Genomic DNA, 21,851 nt, shown 5'->3' with positions numbered 1-21,851 from the left:
TGGGCAAGGCCTGCCAAGGCAACTGGGTAGAAGGGCCTACTGTGACCCCCACCAGCATTTTAGGGCGCATCTAGCACGTAGCAGTGCAAGTAAGTATTGTAGGTTGACCGACGGTCTTGCAGCCCCTGACCAAGCCCCGGTTTAGCTGTCATCATGGTCAAGTCACATAGCCTTCTGAGCCTGTTTCCTCTCATGTAAGAGGAGGCAGGAAGACCAGCCGCGTGGTAAATGCAATACAAATAAGGCAATAGGCGCTCGGTAAATTTTAGCTGAATGTGTTACACGCTTGGCAAACGTTAGATGACAAGGTTCTCTATTCTGTCACTGTGTATTTAGCTTTTAGCTTCCACTGCTCGTTGACATGATTCCAGACAGATGACCCTAAATTGGCAGGGACATTGTGAATTGTCGTGGGGTTTCTGCCACATCCAGCATTGGACTGAGATTTCTGATTTCCTTGATAGTAGAGCAAACTGAAGAGAGAGAGGCTGCAGAGAAAGCAGCTATTATCGTTCTATCTTCTTAAATTACTGTAGGTCTAACCTGGTTTCCCATGGACAGCCCCAGCTGTGTCTATTGTCCCAATATAAGTTATAAAAATAATAAAACCCTCAAAAGGGTTCTATTAGGATAAGTTACATCGTCCCTGTAAAGCCAGTAGCCACGGCCACCATCACAGCCGCCTGGCCCATGCTGGTTCACATTAGATTTGGACAGACGGTATGAAACAATGGAGCCAAGAACTGGTGGGCCATTTTCTTGCACCCGGTGGGCAAGAAATACACACAGTAGGAAACACTTCCCTTTCCATTCAGGGCTCCCAAAGCCACTGACTTATCTGAGTTTCCTAGAATCAAAGGTTTCTGACCTCACCAGTCTCATTCACCTGTTCCCCATCTCCTTTCTGCACAAACTGTGCACAAACTGGCTTCTCCTTCAGTACTCCACCATCTTGGCTGCTTCTCCTGGCCTCCTCCACGTGGCCTCTCTCTGCTCTCCTTTCTCTGCCCTCCTACAGCATGGGCTCCTCCTAGACTAGAACGTAATCACTCTTCTCCCAAACAACGTGATCTCTTTTCCTTTAAAACCTTTTGGCGTGAAAGCCCTCCCCCAACACATATTAACATAATCACTCCCATCCCAAGTAATCACCTGGGCGACGGGCTTCCATGTGGGCAGCGCCATCTTTAACAAAGTGAGTATAATATATTTTATCTGCCCAACAGTCCCCTATATATGAATCACTTTGTTCTTCTATTTTTACCCCAGTACCGCACATTTCTGAACACTACCACCCCTACTTCTACCATTCTGTGATACAAGTCAGTAACTAACCGGCTTCCATAGATGTACCTTCTCAGGACTCAGTCTGACCCATCTGTTCTAACACAGTATGGTAAGCATGAGCTAGAGCACCAGTAGATGAAGAAAAGGATGATAAATCAAGTGAATGTTAAGCTTCCTACCAACACTGGGATTTTATTTCTATGATACACATATAACATACAAATCATAATGTCACTAGAAGGGAAGTACCAAGGTGATAATAGGGGAAAATTCCATATACATGAAATTAGGAAGTTGAAACTGTACCCAGCATTAGTCATCCTAGTGCATCGTTGCACCTTTTAATTGGAAGGCAAGCCACAGATATTTGTGCAATGTGTGAGATCTGCACAAGAGCAAACAAAATATTTAATAGATAAAGTAGCCTTGCCTCCAGGACAAACCATTAGTTCCTGTTGGTTCACATACCAAAGTAATTCCTTACTAGAGAAAATGTCTCATGTTCCAAATTTACATTCCATGCTCAGGAAACCATTGCAAACAGAATTTTCTAATAAAAAAGTAAGAAATACAAGCCAAGAAGGAGACATGAGAAAAAACAGAAATGGTGGTCACACAAGTGATCACATGTGCGCCTTTTATCATGACTTGGGAGCTGACTTCCCTCAGACCAAGTAATGGAGGAGATAAAGGAGGAAGAAGTCACGGCATTGCCTCTGACTTCTCTTCCAACATAGCACACCACTGTACCACATAGCGCTCAAGGTGAAGGAAATTAGGCGTTTCCTTTTGAAAGTAGGCATGTCAGAGAACTTGTGAACATATTTTAAAATCACTACACATCCCTCTGCTGCATTTTAGCAAACCACTCGTGATGTAGCATTAAATGTTGCAGTACCTAATACTGATCTTATTGAAAGAAATGGGCATCATAAAACACTAAATACTCAATCACTCAACTCAATTGCTGCACATGCAAAGATATTTTAACATCCTCTTGAAAAGCAGTGGGGAGAAGAAAGATTAGCATTATTTTTTACAAAATTGCGGGTATTCCTATCACTGTTGGATTTTCATGATAATCTCTGCTCTGTTCATTCTATGGAGTTTAATAATACCCATAGCTCTGGGTAACATAACCTTCACCAGTCCGGAGGCCACAGAACCCACACCAATTTAATGCAGGCTCCAGATCTTCCCTCCTGTCTGTCCCTAATTACTCTGTCCCAGCTAACTCAATTTCTTGCCAATCATCTGTATCTCTTCCTTGCCCTATCCTTTGGATTATACATCCTTAGGTATTAATGTATGCCTTGACAAAACCTAGATTCCTGAAACACTTTTGAGATCTTAAACTATCAGCTGGCTATCCTCACCATAAGCAAGCTTGACAGAACAGACACTTCCACAAGAACTTAGACTTATTATCCTGACTTCAAAAATTAAGCTAATCAGCAGTCTGCACACCCACAATACATCAGAGGGAACTATTTGAAGTGAATAATCTTCTTAACATTTGGCTGTTCTTTGAATAAATGGGCATAATAAAGGCATTAAAGTTATATAACTTACAGGTAATAAGAAATATATATTATAGCTTCTAAAAAGGTGCGTAGGATATTAAAGACTCTAGTCTTTAGTTTGATAACACACCCCCATTTTACCTATTACTATATTTAAGCATGTTCCGACTTAACCTTGAAATCAAAAACATTTACCAATCTGAAATGAGAGGCTGTATTAGCTCTTTTTTTTTAAGGTGAAGTCAAATGAACTAATGGTACAATGATGCATAAGGCACTTTAATTACTACTGAAAAGACAATCGTGTTAAAGTATCCAAAACAGACAAGAACTTGAACACAGCGTTGCCACCCTCCCCCCTTTACAGAGGCCCTGTTCCCCGCCTCTCACAGTCTACACTCAGGCACCCATCATTCTCAAAATTTGGAGCATCAGAATCGCTCGCTGGACTCTAACCCCAGAGCTTCTGCCTCCCTGGGCCTGGGGTGAGACCAAGAACTATAGTTCACACACTTTCCCAGGTGACGTTAATGCTGCTGCTCCAAGAACCATACTTGGAGAACTGGTGTAAACGGATCCCCGGAAGCTTGTTCGTAGTGTAGCAGCCAACAAGGTTTCACCTGACAACTTAATGTGCTACCCGCCCCCCCAGGAATATGTGCATTTGTAGAAAGGAAGCCTGAAGGCAGAACTCTCAAGACCCAAGGAATGAGAACAAGACTTTTTGCCCAATAGTCCTATGCAAAGGCTTAGCAAATGCCTGTTGAAAAGGTGTCATCTTAACCCTATGGATTCCAATCTCAGGACATAACCTCAGATGCAAGCAATAGAACAGTCTTTATCTTCCTGTAATTCAACGGAAATTCTGTCTCAGTCCCCCATTCTGCCAAGGTGGTGGAAACTTAGTCACAGTCAGTTCAGGGTCCAACCTCCCCTTCCTCTGGGTCCCAACGGTATTGGTGTTCTTGGGCTGTTGTAACAAAATACCACAGCCTGGGTGATTTAAACAGCAGATACGTATTTTATCACAGTTCTGGAGGCTGGGAAGTTCAAGACCAAGGTGTCAGTAAGTGTGCTTTCTCCTGAGGCCTCTCTCCTTGGCTTGCAGATGGCTGCCTTCCCTCTGTGTCTTCACATGGTATTTCCTCTGTGTGATGCCTATTCCTGTCTCTCTGCACGTCCAAATCTCTTCTTATAAGGACACCAGTCATAGTAGATTAAGGCCTATGCTATTAGCTTCATTTTAACTTAATCACATCTTTTATGCCTTGTCTTCAAATACAGGTAAAATGTAAGGTACTAGGGATTAAGACTTAAACATATGAGCCCTGACCAGTTGGCTCAGTGGTAGAGCATCAGCCTGGAGTGTGGCAGTCCTGAGTTCAATTCCCGGTCAGGGCACACAGAAGAGGAGACCACCTGCTTCTCCACCCGCCACTTTCTCCCCCCCCCCACCCTGTCCCCCGCAGCCATGGCTCGAATGGTTGGAGCAAACTTGGCCCCAGGTACTGAGGATGACGCCATTGCCTTGCCTCGGGCACTGAAATAGCTTGGTTGCCGAGCAATAGAACAGCGGCCCCAGATGGGCAGAGCACCGCCCCCTAGTAGGCTTGCCGGGTGGATCCCAGTCTGGGCACATGCGGGCATCTGTCTCTCTGCCTCCCCACCTCTCACTTTCAAAAAAAAAGAAAGACTTCAACATACGGATTTTCACAGAGTGCTAGGGTTAGACAATTCAACCCATAACATCATCCAAGATCCATAGTTCGTACGTTGCCAAGGCTGAAAGGTTAAGTAGCTCAGGCTTGTTTCCCAAGGCCTACCCGTGCTGGCCTGAGAGGGCCTCACTCTGGTTTGAAGTTGTTAGCCCATGCAGATTCGCCTGAGCTGCCCCTCATCAGTAGCTGCAAGGCTGTTTCTATGACACATAAGGCCACTGGAAGCACAATTAAGTGGGCTGAGGCCTTCCTAGCACTTCTGCATGCTTCTCAGGACCTTCCAGAAATCATTCTACCTGGCCTGTGATGTGCTGGGCACAGGGGACTTGGTGAGGCTGTACCAGGCCTCTCATACCCATATTCTTGAGTCTCAGCACATCTCTGGCTCCACCCTGGATGTCAGACACAGGTCCCCTCTCCTCCCCAGGCTATGCAGCTCATCTGGGGTAGCTGTTCGCGGAGCCACAGCTCAGGGCTTGCTGGGGAAGGGATGCAGGCTGTCAGGATGCAGGGTCCCTGTCTCAGACCACCACATTTGAGCTCTCGTGAGTACCTCTCTCACAGCCTAACCCCCACCTCCTCCAGGCAGAGAAAACTTTTTGTTGTTGTTGTTGTTCTTGGGGGTGGGAAACTTTGCTTTATCTCAAGAGAGATTCTCACAAGCATGTTGTCTGTGCCCTAGTCCCCTCTCTTCTCCTGAGTTGCCTAAATCTTTTGAAACTCAAAACCGAGGAATGTCTTCTCCCTACCACCACCACTCCATGCCCCACTTTTCTACCCAGAATTCCTTCTTGGAAGCAAAAAATGTCGCTTTAACTGGTCAGTTGCACCAAACAGACAATGTGGCCTCACAAAGGGCCCTTCATCAGCGGATTAGGCTCTCGCACTTTCAGCCACAGGGTGAAGTGGAAACTGGGCAGAACCACATTCTCGTCCCCTTTTCCTACTTGGGTGGTCCAGTGCCTTGCTGCAGGCCAGTGTTGAGTGTCTATTCTGTGGTTAGGAGACAAGACAACTGACACACCAGAAATGAAAAACCCCTAAAGGCGGTATTTTGAATAATTAATAATTGGCCTTTTTCTCACCTTGATGTTCAAAACATCACAGAGACTCAACAGCTCTCAAATTTTCAACTCTTCATTAGATTGCCCTGTGGTTGGAAATACAATATTGCCAAATATTCTGGACAAAACAAAAAGCAAATTTATTAAAAGTTATCAAGCGTCGCCTGACCAGATGGTGGCACAGTGGCTAGAGCATCGGACTGGGATGTGGAGGACCCAGGTTTGAAACACCGAGATCGCTGGCTTGAGCAAGGCTCAACAGCTTCAGCGCAAGGTTGCTAGCTTGAGCAAGGGGTCACTCACTCTGCTGTAGCCCCTCCCCCCCAGTCAAGGCACATATGAGAAAGCAGTCAATGAACAACTAAGGTGCTACAACGAAGAATTGATGCTTCTCATCTCTCTCCCTTCCTGTCTGTCTATCCCTATCTGTCCCACTCTCTGTCTCTCTCTGTCTCTGTCAAAAGAAAAAAAGTTATCCAGTGTCTTACTGTGTAGCATTGGCAATGTTTCAACATAGGTCAGGACTATATTTCTCCTATTCAATCAAAAGTAAAAGTTTGTGTTTCTTGTGTGTTTTAACTACATCCCGTTTTTTCAAGAGCAAAATATATAAATATTTTATTTGAAAAATACCTTTTCTTAAAAGCAGAAGTATAGTCTAGTTAGGTAACACAGGAGATAATGAGAGTCATGAAATGCACATGTGTAGATGCAACAGATAAGCAGATGTGCAAAGCCTAGCAAAAAGGAGAATTTGAGTCATAGGTGAACTGAAATCATTACTTTCATTTTTGCAAAGGCTTAAGGATTTCCTTATTAGTTTTTCACATTATATGTAAAGTTTTCATTGTTTCAGTAAAAATACAAAGTATTCTGAATTTTTACATTACAATATGATCAATAACTTTACAAATTCTCACGGACTTTATAAATTATGTTATTACATCTATTATTCTCAGTGAAAGATCTAAAAGGAAGTACAGAAAACCTTTATATTCCTGTTATATCCCAAATAACCACAAGATTAAAAGTCACGGTTATATCACAAGACATCTTTTCTATCTTTGGGAAGAATTAAAAAAAAGTACCAATGACAACTTCTCATATTCTTTTACAAAAATAGACTCAGTGTCCTGATTACATTTTTAAGTTAAATATTTCCATCTTAAATTAATTCTATCCTTCTAAAGTAACACGTTCCCATTTATTTGTAATAAAAGTATAAGATGGCAAGGTTCAAAAGTGATACCTGACTCTCTCATATCTGAAAAGTTCTAGGAGCTCATTTCACTCCTTTTAAACCACTTACAGGTTTGGCAGCAACTGTCACATGTTCCAGCACTGCACGAGTTTTCCTTATAACAACCCATGTCATTCTCAAATAAATCTTCACGTTTCTTAAAATTATTGATTTCTCTAAACTAGTTAGTTCAACTAGTGTTAGCAATCATTGCCTTCTATTTCAAGAATCAAAGGAGAAAATGGTTATACAATACAATACAATACAATACAATACAATACAATACTATATAGCTAATCCACTTGGTCCCTTCAAAGAACAAGACTTCACAAAACTGGTTACCTTAGCTTAGTTATTTCCAATGAAACATGCTCAGTGCACACCTAGCACCCCACCCCCTTTCTCTACCAAGGATGCTGACCACCCTGAATCCATCTCATGCATCTAGCGACTCATCTTACCTTTTAGTACCTCTCTTTGAGTGTTTATCTATTTTTTGCCATTGTACTATGGTTATTACTGCACACACTTTTTTCCTGCACTAGGTGATAAGCTCCCATGGGCTATCACCAGCTCCTAAATATCCCCCAGCACTATGCAATAAGAGTATAATAGGTATATTTGTTGACATAACAAATGAATCTATGAGTAAATAAATTATAGTACATATTCTATTAAATAATTCCCATATAAGAGTGGTACACAAGTGTAATTGAGGTGCAAAGAGAAAAGGCAAATTATAAAAATCAGAGTACACTAAATAATAGATCAAACCCATTTTAAAGTATTTAGGAGACTTTTTTGGTTCAGACTTGGATAAGGTTCAACCTTCTCGTGAAGGGTGCTGCTTCCTCTTTGGCTTTGGGAGGAAATGTGAATGCAATTTCCTGTTCCCTCAACAATGTGGGTTTCTCCTTTTGATGCAAGCAGATGTATCTGGTTCCTCAGTTGACAAAATCATCACTCCGAGAAACATGGGTAAGTGTAAAACTTTTTAATGAAATGAGATTTTTAAGTAGGTGACACACTTTTGGATGATTGTCAGTGATGTTTGCGACACTTTGTCTAGTTCAGGTTGTAGAAGCGTGGTGATGCAGAGTATTATAAAGGAGAAAGGAGGGTGACACATGGTTTCCTCTACTCTGAGCAGTGGTAAAAGGATGTCAAAATTTGCTTTTGCAAATAGTTAGGTAAAACTACCCATATTCAAAAGAGGAATGTCTATACTCCATTTGCTCTTCAGGAAGCAGTATATTAGCAAACTGAATTAAGTGGTTAGAAAAATAGCTCTATTGCCTAGAAAGGTCCTGGCTGTAGAATTAGTTGGCACCATTTCCTCATCAGTGCAATGGTCTAGTGATACTTTTTATACCATCAGAAATAATGCGAAATTTGGAAATAATATTTTCATTAGCAATAAGTATCAATAATTCTTAGTTAATAAATGAGTATCACGGTGTCTGGAACTTAGAGTCTTAATAAGTAGCTATTAAAATGATATACAAAGCCAAATGTTTCCTATATCACTGTAGGGAAACATTTCATCTTTTGACCATCATCATTAATGACTTGTACTATTTTAGGAACAAATATATTTTAATATTCTATGGATTATCTTCTTTTGGCAATTGGTAAACATCAAAACAAAAATCAATTTTTATCCATATTTCTCAGAACTGGTTCTAAAAATATTTTTTCTCAAAGTTTGATTAGTCAAAACAATATCTGAAAAGATGTGTGACAGATATGAATTATGTCTTCTATTAAAATCTCAGATTCACACAAATCAATTCAACAACTATTATCTGCAGAGCTGGGATCCCATGTGAAATGTTATTGTACATATTACATTTGGAGAGCTTCTGACTTCTCGAATAAGCTCTGGGTAGATGGCCAAAGATGACCTCCTCTTAGGAAATGTAAGGGACAGCATAAAGAACACCTATGGACTACCGGTGTTGTCATTAAAACAGTAATATTATCTAATGTACAGGAAAGGCTTACCATGTGCTAGGTACTTTGCTTTATGTGTTATGTCATTTGATCCTCCCTATCTTACACCTGCGAAAACTGAAATAGACTAGAGAGCTGAAGGAACACACAGGGTCACGAATCCCCTGAGGACTGCTGAAAGCATTTCAGTCTCCAGAACCCACACTGAAACACACAAGCCCCCATAACCACTGCCTCCATTGCCAGAGACACCCGGTATCTGCTTCATCAAAGCTTCTGCTTTTGTGGTTGTTTCAGACAAGACAGAAAGTCTTTCTACAAGAAACTAGCTTGTTCCTCTGAGAACTTTATAAATCCTCCTAAAATTATTCTTTCCATTTTATTCATCCTTTTTTTTGTATAGTGAAAGATGGTATGTTTATTGAGTAGCATGAATAAAGGAGGGAGGGGCACCCACTGATCATCACCCAGCTCTCTCAGTCTTGGTTCCAGAAAAGGATATTTTCATGGTTCAGGTGTTCTCCTAGACAGAAGAGCCTAGTAATGGATGTGATGTTGCGCACACATCAGAGTTCCGTCCTCAGTCGCCTATCCAGTCCTTCGTGCATCTCGGACTTGGTTCTAGTGTCATTTTCCTTCTTCATTTATATCCTTTCTTCCTTAAGGATTTTGGGGGTAAATTTGTCACTGGCAGTTTATCTGAAAATGTCTTTGTATTTGCCCTGCTTTTGGAATTTAGTTCTGTTAGGTATATAGTTACAGGATGACATATATACTGCTCACAAAATTAGAGGATATTTCAAAATTAATATGAAACTATAAAATATCCCATAATTTTTGTAAGCATTATATTTTCTTAGGAATTTGGAACTGTCAATCAGCTGTCTTCTGGTTTCTCTTATTCTGGCCATTGAGAAGTCCTTTGTCAGTCTCAATTTTATCCTTTGTAGCTAGGCCTTCTTTTCTCTGTGGCTCTTTCTCCTTAGTTTTTTGTTGATCTGCCCCCTGATTGCAATGTGTCTGAGTGTAGATTTTCATCTTCAGTTGTTTGTTTAAAATTATAGCTGGGATTCACTGGGCTTCATAAACTTGAAGACTCCGTGTCCTTCTTCAGTTCTAGAGAGCTGTCAGCCCCACTTGTTTGTGTTATGTGCCTATCAATCATCTCTCCAGAGCTTTCGTGGGTCTGGTAGTCCTCAGTCTTGGTTTTGCTGAATCTCACATGGAGTGACTAATCTCCCCCCTTTTTTGTCTGTGTGTGTGTGTGTGTGTGTGTGTGTGTGTGTGTGTTAATGAGTTTGGATTAGTTGGAAGTCTATCTGTGTGAGAATTCTTTGAAGCCTGGGTTGGGGAGCTCCTTGAGGGAGGATTTGCATTTACTTCTGCCAGGTGCTTAGAATATTTATTTTTCACATAATAAATCTTTATTTTCGGTGCATTTATTTTTATATTTTTTATTTTTTCTTGTTTCAATGCATTGGAAGTTAAATCATGTCCTTACTATGGAAGGCGTGTATGCCCCCTCTGCAGGAGAAACAGATCTTGATTGTTAAGATTCTTTACATTTCATCTCACACAGCCTTTGATTCCACATTTTAGCTTTTTAATTGCAATTAACATGATACAGAAAAATGCACGTATCTTAACTGTACAGCTTGTTAGTTCTTATAAACAGAAGTTGTTCATGGAATAAACACTCTTAATGAAGAGACAGAACATTACAAAACCTCAGAAGTTCCAAAATGCCCTCTTTCAGTCACTACCCAGCCCCTCCCAAAGGTAACCACTACCTGTTTCTCCCTTTTGCTGTCTGTTTGACATGACACCTTACATGGTTGTCTGTAGTGATGCAGATCAGCTTTGTTGAGGAGGAAGAGAAATGCACAATGGTTCTGTCTACTTATAATAGATATATATAGAGAGAGATGATAGATAGACATCATAATAGTTCTTTTACATTTTTTCGCTACCAAGTTATCTGTAGTGAAAGATAATTTCAACTTTAAAACAATTCACAGAGGATTCCTAAACTAGACAATAGACTTTAAAATTCAGCCTCATGACTGAGAGCTGGGAGATAGTTATGTCTTAGTGTGATAGCAGGATATTTGTTCCTTCTAACCATCTATTTCTAAAATCAAGTGCAAGAAAAATAAAGGCCAATCTAAGATTGTTAATATCTGCATTATAAATTGTTGGAAAAAAACACTTTCAACCTTTCAAAGAAAACGTGACAGATATATGGCAATATAACAACACAATGTCACTGGGGTGAGGACATGATGGGAAATGAGTTTTACAAATTTATTTCAATTGCACGTAGTCTTATAGAGAACATAAAAGTGATATCTTCTAGAAAATGTGGAGTTATTTTATATATAATTTGTAGAAATGATTATTCATAAGTAATTTTATTTAACTAAGAATATTATAGCTAGAAGAATTGTGCCAATCGATTGGTGCTACTATTTAGATGGAAAATAAAAAAATATTCTCTTCCTTTTCAAAAAAGCTACTCTGCATTGTTTCAAAAATACCTCTGATTTCTAAGGTATTTTTGCAGAAAAAGGCAAAAGCAAAATACTTAAGAAGGTCTAGCATTATAATCTAGAACCATACCCTGGCTAGTTAGCTCATTGGTAGAGTGTCAGCCTAGCATGTGGATGTCCTGGGTTCAATTCCCGGTCAGGCCATACAGGAGAAGTGCTCATCTGCTTCTCCATTTCTCCCCCTCCCCTTCTGCCTTCTCTCTCTATCTCTCTCCCTCTTCGTCTCCCACAGCCATGGCTCGGTTGGAACCAGTTGTCCCCGGGCACTGAGGATAGCTCCATGGCCTTGCCTCAGTGCTAAAATAGCCCAGTTGCAAGCAAAAGAGCAACACCCCAAATGGGCAGAGCATCGCCCAGGGGCCTGCCAGATGGATCCTGGTAGGAGCACATGTGGGATTCTGTCTCTCAGCCTCTCCACTTCTCACTTAAGAAAAAACAAATCTAGGATCATTTGGGGTTAATTGCTTCATATGTGGCTCAGTTCTCTCTCTCTCTCTCTCTCTCTCTCTCTCTTTGTAATATAGGATTATAATAAATAGCACAAATTTCTAGTGAAACATAAATTACAAGTATGTATGCTATTTAATACAGTCCCCAGAACATCTAGCCCTTGATAAGTGAACCACTACACTGATTTCTGACCGTGTAGATTTAACTTGATCTGTTTTTTAATCAGTATATATTCTTTTGTGCCTACCTTTTTCTATCACTCTGCATTATGTTTCTGAATTTCAACCATGCTATTGCATGTAGCAATCATTTGTTCATTTTCATTGACATACGGATTCCAATTGTATTGATAGACAACAGATTACTTATCCATTGTGCTGCTAATGAGCATTCCAGTTGAGGAATCTTACCAATACAATAGTACTATTGTGAACATTCTAATTCTACCACGTCTTTTGCTAATCACATGCAGGTGTTTCTGTGGAGCATGCACCTAGAAGTAGAGTTGCTGAGCCACATGGTATACACAAGTGCCAGTGTCCCAAACAACAGTACATGTGTTCCAGGTGCTCTACATCCTCACCAACACTTGGTGTTTTCTTTTTCGTTTTATTTATTCTAGTGAGTGTGTATTTGTACCTCACTGTGGTTTTAGTTTGTATTTCTCCAGTGACTAATGAAGATCCAGTATTAACTTATTATTAACCTGAAATTTGAATAGTGTAGACTTGGACCCCGTTCTCAAGTGAAGACCAGACAGAGGCCATGAATAAATACTCAAGGTTTTTTTTTTAATGATAGCTCCTTATAGAAACAAAGCTGAGACAGCGAACTTGCCAACTTGCCCAGCTGTCTGCAAATATCTGTAAAGTTTATTAGTTTACTTTGCTTATTTTCTAGTTCACCCTTCACTTGAAGGCAGGGGCTCGTGGATCCCAACATGTGTGGGATTGCCCAAGACTACTTCCTACCTGCACCTGCCCACGCTCCGTTGCTAGGTTTCTACACTCACAGGCTCTGGTTCCTCCAGCTCCCCATCGGCCTCCAGGGCATCCAGAGCTTTCCTGCTCACTTACCTCCCTGACCTCAGCTCCCACTTCCTTTTTCCATCACATTTTTTTATTTCCCTCTGGGGAATACATTCCGCTGTTTTTCTCATTCTATGCCTATTTTTAGGTGTGTCAAAACTAGAGCATTTCAGTTCTCCATTTTGTTTTAAGAGTGACATATTTATAGTATGCACTCTGGATTTTGGTTACTCTATGATCAAAATCCTTGTGCCTTGGGATGACAAGTCTCTTTTGTGCTTAGGGCTTAGTGACACTTGGAACAGAGGGCCTTTGATCTGGTCTATGCCCCACAGCACATAGGAAGGAGAATCCTCCTCTTGCCTAGTGACTTTATAAAACTTTCTGTGAAAATCCCCATCAGATAAATCACCTAGCCACCAGTGGGGACCACCAGCAAAGAAAGATAAACAGAAGTATTTCTCTACTCCAGTACAGAGAGAAGGATGGATTCTCGATTCCTATATAAACCTGTAATATCAAACCTTTATTTTAAAAAAACTAACCAAATAAATAATCAGGTATAAAGGAGGAAAATGATGGTCACAAGATTTTAACCAGAACTGAGAACATTCTGCCACTTATTTCACAAGAGTATCAGAATGATACAATGAGTTAGCGCACAAAGGAAGCGAAGGAAAGACAAGAGGTAGTGTTGTCCAATCCTTTACGAAGGTTCAGTAAGCTGCAGTAACTTAAAATACTATATAAAATTTCTTGTGACAGTATTACCTTGGTAAATAAGCTGATTTTGAAAATGCTTTATATCCAGAATGCATGCAAAGTTAAAAATTTGAAATCAGGCCTGACCTGTGGTGGCGCAGTGGGATAAAGCGTCGACCTGGAACACTGAGGTCGCCGGTTCGAAACCTTGGGCTTGCCTGGTCAAGGCACATATGGGAGTTGATGCTTCCTGCTCCTCCCCCTTCTCTCTCTCTCTCTGTCTCTCTCTCTCACTCCTCTCTCTCTAAAAAAAATCAATAAATAAAATATTTTTTAAAAAAAAATTGAAATCATACAACCATATAGCTTATCGTACACTCAAAAGCATTTACTAATTACAAACAAATCAATGGATTTGCCATCTTATTTATTAGCTCTTAAGATGACTTTACAAGTTTAGTTTTATGTTCTTAGATCTGGTCTAATGTGAAATACAATTCCCTGTAATCTTGCATCCCTTGGATAATTCTAGGTAAACTATCTCAGCTTGATTTTACTTATTGAAGTCAATTAGATCATGTTGCCTTTAAAAACACCTTTATTGTAATTTAATGCATTTTTGATATCTCTAATAAATGGAATAAAAGAAGATTGTTTCAAGATCATGATGTAGCTTTTAAACATCTAAACTCTTCTAGTTTATCTTTTATTACAGAAACAAGGACATTTTAAAAAGGGGTGGCCAGCTCTGTGAATATAAAGCCATCCGTATACGTGTTTGCAGTAACCTCCCAAGTTTCACGACGGACACCAAACTGGAGGCAACAGTCTTTAAAAAATTGATCCTCACGGGTTCTTCATCAGCATTCTGTGATGGTAAACCCATGGACGCTGGCTCACCAACACCAACTGGCCACTCGAGCTAACTGCCACGATTCCGACTTCGCGTCATTGATAATCTGTGTAGAAAGTGATCTACATCCATTCTTTAAACGCTTGATGAATTAGTCAGAATTCTCGGAGCAAACAATAATTGAAGACATCTTAGTAAAAGAGAATTAGGTGTTGAGAACAAACAAGACGAGGCAAGACTTACTTTGCTGTTCAGCGTCTGAGAACTAGTGTAATTTGCTACATTAAAAGGGAAAAAAACGATGAACGGCACGTGTGTGGATGAGCAGCATGACCTGGATCACTATTTGTTTCCAATCGTGTACATCTTTGTGGTGATTGTCAGCATTCCAGCCAACATTGGATCACTCTGCGTGTCTTTTCTGCAAGCAAAGAAAGACAACGAATTGGGAGTTTATCTCTTCAGTCTCTCCCTGTCAGATCTGTTCTATGCGCTCACTCTCCCTCTGTGGATTGATTACACCTGGAATAAAGACGACTGGCATTTCTCCCCCGCCCTGTGCAAGGCATGTGCCTTCTTCATGTATATGAACTTCTACAGCAGCACGGCCTTCCTCACCTGCATTGCGGCCGACCGGTACTTAGCAGTTGTCTACCCGTTAAAGTTTTATTTCCTAAGAACAAGAAGATTTGCGCTCATGATCAGCCTGTCCATATGGGTAGTGGAGACCATCTTCAATGCTGTCATCTTGTGGGAAGATGAGACGGCAAAAGAATATTGTGGTGCCAACAAGTCTGCTTTTACTCTATGCTATGACAAATACCCTTTGGAACCATGGCAAATTAAGTTCAACTTGTTTAGGACGTGTACATGTTATGCAGTACCTTTGGTCATCATGATGGTTTGCAACCAGAAAGTTTACCACGCGGTGCAGCATAATCAAGCCACAGAGAACAGTGAAAAGAGAAGAATCATAAGACTGCTCATTAGTATCACATTGACTTTTTTCTTGTGCTTTACTCCTTTTCATGTAATGTTGCTAATTCGCAGCATTGTAGAGTCTCAGTTGGACCAAGAGTCTGGGAAGCAGACTTATAAAATATATAGAATCACAGTTGCATTAACGAGTTTAAATTGTGTTGCTGATCCCCTTCTGTACTGTTTTGTAACTGAAACAGGAAGATCTGATATGTGGACTATATTAAAATTTTGTACTGGGCAGCTTAATAAATCACAGAGACAAAGAAAAAGCATACTTTCTATGTCTACGAAAGATACCATGGAGTTAGACATCCTGGAATAGACCCAAGGAATTTTTTTTTTACGGTACACAATGTGATATCATCATGATTACATTTTGAAAAGGAAACCTAGCATGAGAGGTTTTCCAGTTGAGTGAATATTTTAATATCCTTTCTAATGGAAATATTTTAATGTATTGTACAGTTCCCTGAGTTTTATTAAATGAGTATTAAACAAAATTTAATATTTTTCTAATGACTCAGGATCGTTATTATTGCTGGCAGTTGTTTCAGTATCTGTGCTGTAATCCCTCAGAGGTTATAGTAAGACATGCAGTGCCGTATGTCTTTAATTCGGTGACCTTTATGTCTGGTTTTTTATTATTTTTATTATTTTTATCGCTCTTTCTACAGATTTCAGGCTGTCAGCTATAACTTCTCCCAACTCTATGTACTTGCCTTTAACAACCCAAACTACAAAATACTGCTGTTGATCCTCTCACTCATTACTAAATATTTATTGAGCCCACTCTATAGACTGTTTTGTATTTATTACGAGGGTTACAAAAACTATGGTCTGATGAGACTTTGCTAAGCTCACATCAGTTCAGAAACCTAGTCACTTTACTATGAAGGAAAAGTAAGCAGGCCCATAGTGACTATCTGAAGGCTATTCCCACAATATAAAGCGTGTGAGCTTTGTGAAAACTCCTTCGGCTATTCAGAGACCTTCTTTACTTCTTTCAGATCATACTTGGTTTTATTTAGTTCCTTTTTCTAATATTTTTACTATTTTTTTAGGCATGCTAAAGACATCTGCATGAAGAGTTGCTCAGGATAGTTACTGAATTTTGGTCAAGAAGAGGGGGAAAAAGAAGAGTTGTTTTATTAATTAATACCTTGAGGAATATGATAAATCATGTAGACAGTAATTAAACTGTTACTGAGAACTGATTAAGATTTTCTCTCTGTTGGTAATATGAAGAGGTATAGCAAATATATATGTGTGGCACCTTGAATAAGAATGTTCTACCCAACGATTAACAACAAAACCATTGGTTTGCCTGACCAGGCAGTGGCGCAGTGGAGAGAGCATCGGACTGGGATGTGGAGGACCCAGGTTCCAGACCATGAGGTCGCCAGCTTTAGCATGGACTCATCTGGTTTGAGCAAAGCTCACCAGCTTGGACCCAAAGTCACTGGCTCAAGCAAGGGGTTACTCAGTCTGCTGTAGCCCCATGATCAAGGCACATATGAGAAAGCAATCAATGAACAACTGTGTCGCAATGAAAAACTAATGATTGAAGCTTCTCATATCTCTCCATTCCTGTATGTCTGTCCCTATCTATCCCTCTCTCTGACTCTCTCTGTCTCTTTAAGAAAAAAAATACAAAAAACCATTGGTTTAAGATGTTGTGAGATGAGTTCCATGATAACCCAGGTTGCCAAACCTTCGAGCAGCCTATCCTTCCTATCAGAATGGAGCCAATCATGGAGAATCTATGTTGGGAGAATGATCAGATGATTTAGGACAAAGCTATCAATACTCCCAACATTGAGAAGGTAATCCTTGAGTTTTGAAAGGCCTTTTAAGCTCTTGATTAAAGTTCTCCATTACATTGAAAGCATTTCTGAAAGGAAGAAGACATTGCAGCTTTCATCACCTGTTGTCGAAAGACCTAGATTACAACACTGCAGATCCACTTACGTTGGAGATGTTTGACCTCAAACATTTCTGTGCTCTCCCTGAGGCCCAGTTTCTATAAACTGCAGGGACCCATGTTACACTTGCTTTTAATGAGCAGACGTAAAAACATTTTGTCAATTTTGATAAGACTTCTTAAGGTACATTATTACTGTTCTCACCTTTGTCAGGATTAGTGGACAGCTACCCTAGAGATAGAAAATCCCCCAGGTGACGCTGTGGGGAGGAATGCAGCAAAGTGGGTGGGCAGGAGCTGTGTCTTGCATGCGCCACTATGGTTCCTTCCTCCCGGTGGTTAAATGCATCCACTAAGACAGTGGTCCCCAACCTTTTCTGGGCCACGGACCGGTTTAATGTCAGAAAATATTTTCACGGACCGGCCTTTAGGGTGGGATGGATAAATGTATCATGTGACTGAGACAAGCATCAAGAGTGAGTCTTAGGCGAATGTAACAGAGGGAATCTGGGCATTTTTTAACAATAAAACATTATTCAGACTTAAATATAAATAAAACGGAAATAATGTAAGTTATTTATTCTTTCTCCGTGGACCAGTACCAAATGGCCCACGGACCGGTACCAAATGGCCCACGGACCGGTACCGGTCCACGGCCCGGGGGTTGAGGACCACTGCACTAAGGTACGTTAAGGTCCTTTATTGTGCCTGGTTCTGTGGAACATCCTCAGGGCCTGTCGGTAGGAGTTTACAGTTTTGAGGAGGCACATGCAGGACATTATCATAAACACACTGGTAAATATCCATTTTTAATTTGTTTCCACTTTTTGTCATTTATTTATTAAGAATGTTTGTTTTTAACTTAACTCAGTTAGACCCTTGGATAGGTCAGTGAAGGGACTGAGTACAGAGAGGTAAAAACCTCCATTTTCCCCTGCCTAGTCTGGGGAAGCTTCAGGGGTGAGGAAGAACTTGAAATATAAACAAGTGCCTGACCTGTGGTGGCGCAGTGAGTAAATCGTCGACCTGGAATGCTGAGCTCACCGGTTTGATACCCTGGGCTTGCCTGGCCAAGGCACATATGGGAGTTGATGCTTCCAGCTCCTCTCCCTCTTCTCTTTCACTCTCTCCTCTCTCTCTAAAAATGAATAAATAAAATCTTTTTAAAAAAAAAGAAATACAAACAAAACAGCCGCTATATTTGGTTCATACTATAACTGTTCAGCATCATCTTCCCAGGCACATCCTCAGTGAATTTGCTTTTCCAACCTCATCTATTTCTTTTTCTCTTTAAAATTTAAGTGAACACTCTTCCCAAGACCTTATATTTCTATTCTTCAATGTCATGATCAAATTAATAGTTATTCACCAATTACCTCTGTTGACCTTGTGAACTTTATTTTTAAACTGACATACCAATTATAAAATAGAATTTGCGATACACAGCATATCGGCATTTCTTTTTATAGCGTTTTTATCTTGCTCTGGGCTTCTTTTTGCTAGTTATCACTGTCATCATTCTGTCATTTATATATTGGGCCCCTGATCCTTTCTGGCTAAACCCATCCACAAGTTGCTATGGAAACCCAACAGCTACAATAACACCCTCTCCTAGGAAGCCTTTGTGATAATAGCCTTCTTTGTCTCGGTCCATCCGGTGACTCTGCCATGAATAAGAAGGCTGTTCTTCCCACAGACACACCCACACACAAATACATATTCATAGACACACACATGAACAACTTGCCCCATCTCACATAAACAAACAAAAATCCCTGGTCTCTTTTAGTACATGTTTATACTGTTTTGTAATATCTAATACCAACTAGTAGAACACACATTACCCCCCTATACTTCTGAAATGAGGTACCAGGTGGGTGTTTTTATTTTCTTGTTTACTAACTCAGCAACGGAGAGGGGGAAAACACATTACTAAGATTCTCCCTCTCTATACCCTTCCTCCCTCCTTTCTCTCCCAGCCAAAAGTGGCTGCCAACGGAACTGCGGTGAGAAAACATCTACATTGTTTTTCATTACTCTACTATTCTGAAAAAATTCGGTTTTGATCGAGATGTTTTATTTACATCTCCTGAGCAAATGTCTTTGGGAGACAATAACAGAAGGTTAATGTAAAAGGAGGCAGGAATGTCTTGTTTAATTTTTTTTTATATAGTATAAACACCTGATTCAATTCAAGTAAAAAAATTGCTGACCACTTGTTTTTATTATTGCTTGGCATTTCATACATCTTAAAGATGGAGCACAGCGTCAGTTCATGGTATTAACAGAATGCCCTTTGTTTGCAGGAATAAGCTGATGATGTCAAAATTAGGTCAAATTTGGGTGAGGGGAAGTGATGTGGGAGTTAAGATTCCTCTCCTCCAAAGATCCCTTTCCTACTACATCATTCCGGGCTGATCAAGAAAAATCCCGCAGGGACCCTGTCTGTGGCCACTAGGTGTCGATCACGTTCTATTTGGAACTTCAAAGTTCATGGCCAACTGCCACTCCCCAAGAGCAAAGAGTAGCTTAGGGTCACATTTTTCTTTCCAAGAAACAATTTAGCAATATCTCCTATGAATCAGTAATGAATGGGGAGGAATGCTGGAATTCAGTTTGCATTATTTATTTCTCTGATCTCTGAAAATCAGATCATTTCACTTGGTTTAAACTCCATGTCATTTCAATATTTTTTTTCCAGCCTGTTAAAATCAGTCAATCCACATATAAGAGAACATAGGCTAAATTGTATAATTTCTGCAAGATTGTAGGTATAATATTGGTGACCTGTCCTTTATTTACTTTACTCATATAAAAAAAATACTAGCTTTCACATAAATAGAAACAAAACATTTGAGCTACAAGCTGTTTGCAATTTTGTCTGCTATGATGAGATTACTTTATAAAAGTCAAAATATAATTCAATATATGTATGATTTTTTTTTTCATTTTTCTGAAGCTGGAAACAGGGAGAGACAGTCAGACAGACTCCCGCATGCGCCCGACCGGAATCCACCCGTCACGCCCACCATGGGGCAACGCTCTGCCCACCAGGGGGCGATGCTCTGCCCATCCTGGGCGTCGCCATGTTGCGACCAGAGCCACTCTAGCGCCTGGGGCAGAGGCCACAGAGCCATCCCCAGCGCCCGGGCCATCTTTGCTCCAATGGAGCCTTGGCTGCAGGAGGGGAAGAGAGAGACAGAGAGGAAAGCGCGGCAGAGGGGTGAGAAGCAGATGGGTGCTTCTCCTGTGTGCCCTGGCCGGGAATCGAACCCGGGTCCTCCGCACGCTAGGCCGACGCTCTACCGCTGAGCCAACCGGCCAGGGCCTGTATGATTTTTAATTTCAAATTTATTATTGTTAAAATTAGATTTTATTTTGAATTGTTTAAATCTGTTCTCCAAAAAATGGTAATGCAATCATGTTTTAATTTTATAGCATTTGCATATTATTAAATATATAATAGTCCGTAATCAATTTTTTTTCTGCCTGTGATTTTATTAAGCCCTTTGTTAAGCTCTAGTGGATTCTTTTTACATATTTAATAAATAGGCTATGATTTCTCAATAATGCTGCAATTAGGTGATCAGAAAACAAGCCATATAAAGGAATGAGGTAGGGAAGTCTTCATATCATTGTTCAGTACAAGCTTTAGAATGAAAATAGAAATTTTGTTATCTAGGAAATATGTGCTCAATTAATTTCAAATTAAATACAATAAAAAAATATTGCCCTAGAATGACTTGACTTGTCAATGCTGTGAAAACTATTGTCTTCAGTTCTCAGCATTTATTGATCATCATTGGAGATTTGATTGAACTTGTGGACATCCCTTTGAAAGAATCCTGTTCAAATTTCCGGTCTTGGCTCCGGGACTATTGACACTTATTCATAATGGATTAACTCAGAAATCCTGATTCTTCTGACAGATAAATGGAGCACATGCAAAGATTACAATGGCCGACTAAGAAGTGCCTCTGTAGAAATGCCGCGGAGAGGTAAGTAATGCGGATCTTCAGAAGGGTGCACGTAATGACTGGTGACCCCGGTAGGCTTTATTGGTGTTTTTAAATATATATAGCATGAGAAATATTCTCCCATGATACTCACCCACCCATGGAAATGTCACTTGCAGTTTTTAATCTTCAGGGCAATCCCTTCCATGTTTCCTTGGCTTGGCAGTCCCCCCAAGAAAAAAGCATGTGACGCCCTGCTGTCCAAAGGACTAGGGGCCGGGAAGACCTGGTGCATTTCCAGCCCTGTCCTCCTCGGATGAAAAGCTCGTCAAGACAAAGCAGGGTCTGGACTAAGCACGGATTCTCTTTCTTGCTCTACACATCTTGTCTGACCCCTAAAAGGACTAGTGGTAAGGCTATTCTGTTAACGTAATCAGAATTGCTCACTGGGTGAATAAATAATAAGGTAACTAATGGAACTAACTAAGAATGGTACAGTTTTACACTTTGTCCTAACCCCAGAGTTCAGCTCCTGAAATCCTGGAAACTATTTGTCGTTCCAGTTGAAAAACTTGAAGATTCCACCTCAGTCAGTCATTCCCGGGCGGTCCTCCTCTTTCACGTTC

General features: G+C 40.4%; 1 protein-coding gene and 1 long non-coding RNA gene across 3 annotated transcripts; one reads left to right on the top strand and one right to left on the bottom strand.

Moving 5' to 3' along the window:
• The first annotated feature begins 24 nt into the window (after positions 1 to 24).
• On the top strand, positions 25 to 15,814 carry GPR65 (G protein-coupled receptor 65). 2 transcript variants are annotated; one of them, XM_066274785.1, is made up of 2 exons: positions 25 to 89; positions 14,230 to 15,814. In XM_066274785.1, the coding sequence occupies exon 2, from the start codon at positions 14,669 to 14,671 to the stop codon at positions 15,668 to 15,670; it is 1,002 nt and encodes a 333-aa protein (XP_066130882.1). In that variant the 5' UTR covers positions 25 to 89; positions 14,230 to 14,668; the 3' UTR covers positions 15,671 to 15,814. The 2 variants fall into 2 exon arrangements, with proteins under 2 accessions (XP_066130882.1, XP_066130881.1); XM_066274784.1 differs by lacking the exon at positions 25 to 89 and adding an exon at positions 7,752 to 7,810.
• On the bottom strand, positions 14,675 to 21,589 carry LOC136334498 (uncharacterized). Its single transcript, XR_010731165.1, has 3 exons — positions 21,380 to 21,589; positions 18,266 to 18,407; positions 14,675 to 14,788 (listed from the first exon to the last, which is right to left on the bottom strand). It is a non-coding gene; the product is annotated as an uncharacterized lncRNA (long non-coding RNA).
• Between the last annotated feature and the right edge of the window lie 262 nt (positions 21,590 to 21,851).

Source organism: Saccopteryx bilineata, chromosome 4 (assembly GCF_036850765.1).
Source record: "Saccopteryx bilineata isolate mSacBil1 chromosome 4, mSacBil1_pri_phased_curated, whole genome shotgun sequence".
NCBI lineage: Eukaryota > Metazoa > Chordata > Mammalia > Chiroptera > Emballonuridae > Saccopteryx > Saccopteryx bilineata.
The sequence above is the reverse complement of the archived record's forward strand: the minus strand, read 5'-3'. Positions and strand labels throughout refer to the sequence as shown.

Bases quoted from the DNA above. Each gene is read 5' to 3' on its own strand.
- GPR65 (XM_066274785.1), top strand. From the start codon at position 14,669: ATGAACGGCACGTGTGTGGATGAGCAGCATGACCTGGATCACTATTTG.